The sequence below is a fragment of the Cucurbita maxima genome, unplaced genomic scaffold (genome assembly GCF_002738345.1).
Source record: "Cucurbita maxima cultivar Rimu unplaced genomic scaffold, Cmax_1.0 Cma_Scf00016, whole genome shotgun sequence".
Lineage (NCBI taxonomy): Eukaryota > Viridiplantae > Streptophyta > Magnoliopsida > Cucurbitales > Cucurbitaceae > Cucurbita > Cucurbita maxima.
Genome location: NW_019272032.1, coordinates 2,252,818 through 2,261,030, shown reverse-complemented (window position 1 = coordinate 2,261,030; position 8,213 = coordinate 2,252,818). Strand labels below are relative to the sequence as shown.

The window sequence follows — 8,213 nt, the reverse complement described above, 5'->3', positions numbered from 1 at the left end:
GTTTTTTTTTTTTTTTTTTTTTTGTCTTTGGTTCAGTGTGCTCTTCATTTGTTTTACTCCCTGGATGTAATAGATATTGTATGGTGTCTCCTGTTATAAGTGGAAATTTCAAGTCATGAGCCTATTAGTGTTCTCATTTCAGAGTTCTATCAGCCTACAATTCAAATTCTTGTTCGGGTCCTTTCTATAGTTGTTGAAATGGAAATGATGCTAAAAATTCCCATGTATTCAGAGATGATAGGGAACATTATTGAAGGGATCTTTTGAGAATTCACTCATTTTAGTGAAAATAAATCTTGGCATGGAATTAAGTTGTGATTAATGCAGAAGATTGTTGAAATTTTTTTACATATCAAGAAGTATTTAAATTGACTATTTAATACTAATTAATTCTCATAGCTAAGATTTAATATTTTATTTAGGATTGTAGGCACTCTTTTGAACCAGGTTAATGCTCAAAGTGAGAAGATGGCTCTTCTGTATTTGGACCCCAGTGTGTTTGTCGGCCTTCTCTTGCCTTGTTCATGAGTTGTTGTACTGCATGATTCAGTCCTTGTGTGGAAGGGGGGAGCAGGAGAGCTTAGGTTGCGTGGTTGAAGGTTTGCTTGCCTTGTGAGGGAGCTTAGGTTTCTGCTTGTCTCCACTTGGAGTGTTGCGGTTGTAATGAAGCTTCTATTGCATATTCTTATTGGTTTTGGTTCTCTAGGGCAGCTTGTGGTGTGGTGAGACGGTATATCTTGTGTGTGTGTAGGAGGCATGTGTACGACTTATAAATTTTCCTCCTAGTGCTCAACAGCTAGGGCACTTCTTTATAGCTTGGTTTGTTGTTTGGGATAGATTCCTAGTGGGAAATCATCTTCATTACTTGAATCATTCTATTCCGACAAATTATGTTTTTTTTTTTGTAGTGTAGCAACTGAATCTCGTGATCATTTTTTTAGTGCCCTTTCCCGAGTCTATTTAGGGTGAGATGTGCAAGAACTAGAAAGATAACTTGGATGTTCTAGATTAGTATATGTAAGTGATTTTGCATTCTTGAGTGTACTGCAAGACTCACCTATTGAGCAGAGACGAAAGTCGGCTTTAGTGATCCAACAATGCCAAGTGGAAGGGTTATCGCTCAATGGCTTCTTAGCTCTCCAAAAAATGAGATTCCGACCAAGAACAAAAGCATGACCCACCCCAAAAACAATCGATTTGAGAAAGAACGAAGACATGTTAGAACATCCTATTCATTCTATCAACATCTTGCGAAAAGTTTTGCGAAGTCAGCAATGATGTAGAGTAACCCGAAGGTCAAGACGAAGCCTCAGACGTCATGTAGCCGACTCCGGCCATTTCCTTTCCGACACATTAGACGTATTTTCAATAGCGGATCATTTTTTAAATGGATCCATTTTTTTGGAAAATTCTGGGGATGGAGCGACAGAAGTTTTGAGAATTCAACAGAATTCAAGAGAAGGTCACGGCGAGATGAGCCGTTTCTATCAACAAATTCCTAGAATTTTAGGCGGAATGGACGGAAAAAAAAAATTGGAATGAAAAGCGTCCATTGGACGCACTAGATTCCATGTAGGAACAAACACCAAACCTTGGTTAAAGGGTATCTGGCAAATGCCCCTGATGCACCGTAACTATCACCTATAGCAGCCTCCTCAAGTTTAAAAGAATAAGCAATGAAAAAGGAACATGCCATGGAACATTTTTCATTATTTTGGTAATGGGATTTGACAAGGTCCAAATATTGAAGGCTGCAGATTGGACAATGGCCAGACCCACGTCTTTGACAACCATGAAAAAACATTCCCATCTCACCCAACGTAGGGCTCTGCTGATGCACAAATAGTAGAAAGAACCAAAAAAAATAAAATGGTCAAAGCCCTGCGCATCATAAATGGTGAAATCCAGTATACCAACTCATTCAATTACAAAAGCCAGCCTTGGGAGTTGACAATTAGCTTACAAATAATTGCAGAACAAGATATTGACAATTCCAGTATCAAATAATACAAAGCCATTTCTTTTCCTCTCTTTTTTTTTTTTCTTTAATACAGAGAGACATCACATTCTGAAGAAATGAATTTCTCTAACTTTACAGGATCTCTATATGTATATATAATATATATATATATCAACTATATATATTCATATATATGGCAAATCAATTGGATGAATGTGATGCAGCAAGAAGAGCTGCTCCAATGCCGGATCCATCTTCAGTTACCCTGAGAATTACATGTTTGGCATTATCTTCTCCCAGAATCTCAGTCAAAGCTTCAAGCAAGAACTCTCTGAACATTGTGTAATTAGTATATAATCCCCCCTCGACCGCCACCACCGTTCTTTTCATATTCACAGCACTTCTACTTCTTACTCCTGCAATTCCTCCTGTTCCATCCCGCCCCATCTTCTTTAGGATACCCAGAATGCCAGCAGCTACCAACCGGGCAGCTCGGCGCGTCACTGTGTTGCATATTCTTACTACAAGTTTTCGAGCTTTTAAAGGGACTTCAAGAATCTGGAAAAGCGGATACACAGAGAGAGGAAGTGTTACTTGTCTGAATTTAGTGTCAAATTGAAGGGGGGGAAAAAAAGGAATGATAACGGATATTAATAGCATAATTTTAAAGATCCTCTACCCCCAAGGTGTCCCTCAAGATCCTTGCTACTTCTCTTAAGTCAGGAGACTCGTCTTCGTGCATCTCAGCCATTAGAGGTGTTCTGAACACATAAAAGCAATCACTTACTAGTTCCAAATTAAATCAGAAACAAAAGTTCAGAACACTGTCAAATTCATAGTTGTTGTAGGTAAATGAGATACGATTCACATGCAACCCTAGTTGTTAAGAACAGTGCTTGCAACCATAATTGTGCATTACATGATATGATTCACATGCAATTTAAAATTACCCATCTATTACTTTCCACAAAGAATGGCCAAAGTCAAATTCATTTTCAATAGGCACGAGAGAAAAGAACATACGTCAACACAAATGCCATGGATAACCTGGATGAACCTGACCCAAAAATATCGGATTCTCTCGACATTTGAAGAATCACTCTTCTCACAATGTCACCCAGGTACATTCCCGATATCATCTTTTCAAAACCCTGCTCAAGACTCACACAAAAGTACAAATTAGTTTCCATATGACAAATTAGTGCTAGAAAAAAGGAAAACTAAGTAGTACCTGATCATTTGGATTGGGGCTGTCAAAATCCAAATCAATATCATAGGAAGTTCTAGGTAAATGAGAGGACCAAAAATTTCCCCACTCCATGTTAATAGCCTGACCAAGAAAATCAGAACTTCAGACAATCACATTTACTTTAAAATAGTATCCACAAAAAATTTAAAAGAAGATTTAAAGACAGACTGGCTCCTACCATGAACCCAGAGGTTGTATGAAGTCCTTGACACTTGATAATAGCATCTGTACGCTCCAAATAACAGGCATTGGTACCAGTTCCAATTATCACTGCAGCAACAGTGTCAGCATCCTGATAATGTCCAAGAGCTAATGTCCCCACAGTGTCATTTATCTGCTTGAAAGATATATATGGACTCATGACCTCCGAGTAATGCAACATTTAGCACCAACTTCCAATCCAAGTATGAAAAGTAGTCACATAAATGACTAGTCTATGGCTTACCAAGCCTTTCAGTTTGGCATGCATGTCTTTAAGAAAAGAGATCATCTATTGACTCCAGAATATAAACTATTATAACAATTCCCAGTCTCCTACCAACAAATTTGTAAAGCTCCTCTAACTTTTTTCTATTAATTGCATATTGTATTCTCTGTGTTCCTATTAGATATGGTGCATGGGATAGAGAAAAAAAGATAGTACAGGCTTTGGTATAAATTTTTTTTGATAAGAGGCTTTGGTATAAATGAAAAACTAGAAACTTAAGCCATGAGGACCAAGCTATAACTATCTCAGGAACTAAAAGCTGAAAACAATTATTGTTCCATAAATCACCTTTCCAACAACAATTTCTTTGATCACAATGAGAGGAAATGAAAACTTACAAGTGCTGTGACTCTTATGTTGAGACCCTTTCTGTTCAATGCTTGTTGCAAGCACTCCGTAACATCTCTCCCAACCTGACCAATAAAGAAGCTTAGCACCTTGCAGAATTAAACATGTTTTCTAGGAACGTATAATTTGATTGAGAATTTAATATAAAGTCAATACTCAAAACAAGCACCAGATTCAGTGGATTGATGTAAGAATCCTTAGAGAAAATGCAAAGCATGCTTAGTCATGAATGGCACAAACAATAGAACTAATACCCCACCCTGCCTACTTTGGCAACAGCACGGGAGAATTTATACAAGAATGAATTTTCACTCCCTCACTATTTCCAAAGCCTAAATCTACAAAGACACCATCCAACTAACCATGTCTTCAATGGAAAATCCTTTCGTCCACTTAATTAACACGCCAGATGAAATGGAAGTTTGTTTTGTGGGAAAAGAGAACGTAAAACCAAGGTCCCTTCTCCCACCTCGAAGAACCTCAGAATTATTTCCTTTATCAATAAATTCCTTCAATGATGAAGCAATAAAATCAAAGAGATCCTGCAAAAAAAAAAAAAAAAAAAAAAAAAAAAAAAAAAAAAAAAAAAAAANAAAAAAAAAAAAAAAAAAAAAAAAAAAAAAAAAAAAAAAAAAAAAAAAAAAAAAACAAGTAAAATTTGGTTTTAGTGATATTATGTGGACACAATAGAAACTTAAACAAACTAGACATTAGTACAATATCAAGGAAAAAGATAGTTACATTGCCTGTGCTTGTCATTAAATGCTGGGGAATTGGAAGCCGCTCCACATCATGCTCAAGAATTGACGATCTATTACCTTCCAATTGAATACTCAAGACCCTGAAATTTGTACCCCCTAGATGAAGGGCATAGTGGGTCCCAATCTCCTTCCTAAAGGGAAGAGTATTATCAATGTAAAAATATATAATCATCCAAAACATTCATTTCATGAAAACTACAGTCTACAGCTTCAACTTTAAGTGATATACCGAGAAAAAAACAAACACATAGACCAAGGGTAATATTGTTATACTACAACCAAAATAGAAAACTGTAGCTCAATAATAGTGTTATGACCATTTTGCAAAGCAGTGATTCTTACTTCAACGCAAATTTGATTGATTTATCGAGTGATTAAAAGTAGATGAGAAAATGATTTGACAAACAAATGTTTAAGTGATACCTAACAAGAGGAAGATCGAGCAAGCGTCGTAAAAACGAATAAACAGAAACGAAATATCACCCACAGGGGTGCGAAATAACAGAATAAAGAAAACAAAGAAACAATGTCGGTGAAGTTCAACAATTCAAAGATAGACACTGATGCAAACCGAAAGAGAGAGATATATCCTGCAAGCCATTCTAAATTCAAATCCTTATTTTATCATCAAACAAATTGTAAGGAGAGAAGACAATAGACGAAAAGGCAGTTATAGAAGAAATTAACGAGAAGCCAATGCTGCAGAATATTTGACACTGAAATTGAGAAGCGACCGAAAAAGGCCGCAGCCACAAGGATATCGCAAGTGCGAAACAATTGAGGAAATGAAATTAGTGAAAACTTGACTATATTTATCGCATAGAATCGAGCAACAAATCATCACAGATGAACAAAAAACTAAGGGGCTTAATTACTCCTGAACACTAATATTCTGAAGACAACCACAGACTGGCCTCGCTGATCAATAATAAGCGATAAAACCCCATGAACCCCATGGAAATAGAAGATTACCCGTCAGGAAGATTATCAACGAAGGTAAGGAGCATTTTGAGTTTGGAACCTCCTTCCGAAGCCAAACCAGCGTGCATCTCCACAGCCATGGCGTCGACCACCTGCTTCAGCCTCCCGACAGAAGTCTCACAATCCTCCTCCAGCTCTTTTAAAACCCTAACCACTCTCCTCCATTTCCCTCTGTTCTGCACTCTCCGACCAACCACCCCGGCGGCCACTATACACGCCACCACGGCAACACTCACAGCCACTCCCACTACTACTCTCCCCATGTCCCTCCACGATCACTCACTCCGTCCAAAAACTCCACCGCAATCTCCTCTCCTACAACTCATTCCAACAAAGAAACACCGTCGGAACATGCACTCCGCATTCGATTCACTCCCCCTCCCGTAAAATCCTCGCCGCAATAACGTCGTTAAAACCACATCTCACCACTTCCCGTACACCGGCGCCACCAGAGGCCTCTCCAGCATCTTCTAATCCAACCTCACAAACCGGTCGCCACCAAGAAAAACGGAGAAGGAGGTTCAACAACACTCCGACAACCGAACCAGACGCGAGGGGATGGGTTTGCAAGAGACTTCGCAAATTGCTAGCAGAAGAAGCATAGGAATGTGGATGGTCAAATACTTATAGAGTGATCAAAATGACCATTTTACCCCTAAAATATCTGGAAATTACTAAATTCTATTACAACAAAATTCCGCGGCGATTTTTCACCGTGCCCTTTCTTTTTTCATTAAAAAAAAAAAAAAAAGTTCTTGTTTTATTTATATTTGCCGACTTTTCCATTTTCCCCCTTGTAATCTTTGTCCCCATCCATCCCCAGCCATTTCCACAAGTGCCCCTGATTTATTATATAATTACCATTTTGCCCTTTTTTTTTCTTAAAAGTCACCTCCCTTTATTTAAATTTTTATATATTCATTCATATATTATTTTTAAAAAATTGAAAAATTAAAAATTAAAGTTTTTTTTTTTTTCCTTTAGTGGGTTCTGGCCTATAAAATCAGGTGCAGTAATAATAAAAATAATAATAATATAGACCGAAGAGGTTAGCCATGGAAGCAAATTGATGGCACTGATTCTCTCTCTACCCATATAATAATAATAATAATAATAATGGAATTATAATTGAGAATTTTTTAAATGTCAAAGGTCCAAACAAATTGACTTAATAAAGAAAAAAAGGGGAAAATGTGGAGATGGGGAGGGGCAGGATGGGGAAAGAAAGGGAAAGTTGCTGGGGGAGGGAAATATAAATAAAGAAAGTTAAGGGGAGGAAAATCAAAAAAGCGAAAGCGGAGACGGTAGCTGCTTATTTGGAGGATGCGACGCCGTACTGCCAACTGTTTCACGCTAATAACCAGCTGGGGAGGAAAATAGAAATAGAGAAAGTTAAGGGGAGGAAAATGGAAGAGGGGAGAATCGGCGACGGTAGCTGCGTATTTGGAGGAACGACGCCGTACTGCCAGCTGTTTCACGCTAATGACCAGCTGTGTGTGGCAGAAAAAGCAACTAATTCTGTACTGCGCTCTACCCTTGCCTTTTCCAACGCCAAGATTTCTATAAAAAAATTAAATTCTAAATTAAATTTCTATAATTTTAAAATTTTAAAGTTAAAATCTCGTAAATAATTTATAATAGTTTCTTACCAATTCCAAAAATTAAAACAAAAATAAATTAAAAAAATAAATTTACCATTTCACTTCTGACAAAATAATAATAATAATAATAATAATAATAATAATAATGCACGTCGTTGTAATTTACGTGCCTGGCTCTGCTGTCTTGCACTCCCACCTATTTTACCAACTGTTTTTTTAGTCTTCCAATAAAACTAATTGACCTTTTTAACCCTCACTCTCCCTTTTTTTTTTATTTACTCTAAATGATGAGTTGGCATGGCATTCCCTAACCCCAACCGTTGCATTTTTAAATTTAATTTTAAATTTTGTACTAATTTCTCTTAATTCTTTTATTTTTACTTTTTAATTTTTACCTTATATGCGAATTTTAACAACTAATATTTACTATTACCTCTTCTTTTCTTTTTTTTTAATTTACCCCATTTTTAAAAAGTGAAGTTTAGGAATGATCTTGTTTAATTTCTTTGGCATATTTTTCACGTTTCTTAAAAATTGCATTCAATTCTTTGGCTAAAGTTTTCAACTACCAACTTCTTTTTGTGTTTCAAATTTTTTGCTTTTGATTTTAAATTTATTTTTAAAAAATGAACGATGTTACTTTTACGTTTATAAGTTTAATTTTTTATATCGAAAATTATAAAAATAAAAGAATTAGGATAACTATTTAATTTCAAAAAAAAAAAAAAAAAACTATAAATATTGCTTCTACTTATGAAAACTATACAAAAAGTATATATAATATTTGTTTTCTAAATTTGGCGACGAGGTCAAATATATTTCTTCT

General features: G+C 36.2%; 2 protein-coding genes across 2 annotated transcripts in view; one reads left to right on the top strand and one right to left on the bottom strand.

The window, feature by feature from the left end:
- Window positions 1–147, top strand: part of LOC111490778 (ubiquitin-conjugating enzyme E2 20-like) — a 1,816-nt gene extending 1,669 nt beyond the window's left edge. Inside the window, exon 7 of the mRNA XM_023139387.1 lies at window positions 2–147. The gene's annotated coding sequence lies outside the window, so the exon portion shown is untranslated. The remainder of the gene's footprint in view (window position 1) is intronic.
- A 1,741-nt stretch (window positions 148–1,888) lies between these two features.
- LOC111490727 (hexokinase-3-like) lies at window positions 1,889–6,380 on the bottom strand. Its single transcript, XM_023139301.1, has 9 exons — window positions 5,778–6,380; window positions 4,786–4,936; window positions 4,407–4,586; window positions 4,035–4,109; window positions 3,388–3,543; window positions 3,192–3,290; window positions 2,984–3,111; window positions 2,640–2,721; window positions 1,889–2,518 (listed from the first exon to the last, which is right to left on the bottom strand). Exons 1-9 carry the CDS (start codon window positions 6,047–6,049, stop codon window positions 2,162–2,164), a joined length of 1,500 nt encoding a protein of 499 aa, XP_022995069.1. The 5' UTR covers window positions 6,050–6,380; the 3' UTR covers window positions 1,889–2,161.
- Between the last annotated feature and the right edge of the window lie 1,833 nt (window positions 6,381–8,213).

What these genes read in the sequence shown, in the direction of transcription:
- LOC111490727 (XM_023139301.1), bottom strand. Translation starts at nt 6,049, where the DNA reads ATGGGGAGAGTAGTAGTGGGAGTGGCTGTGAGTGTTGCCGTGGTGGCG. An exon ending in GCCCCAATCCAAATGATCAG is followed by an intron (nt 3,112 to 3,191) that starts GTACTACTTAGT and finishes AGTCTTGAGCAG; the next exon opens with GGTTTTGAAAAGATGATATC. An exon ending in TCCATGGCATTTGTGTTGAC is followed by an intron (nt 2,722 to 2,983) that starts GTATGTTCTTTT and finishes TTATGTGTTCAG; the next exon opens with AACACCTCTAATGGCTGAGA.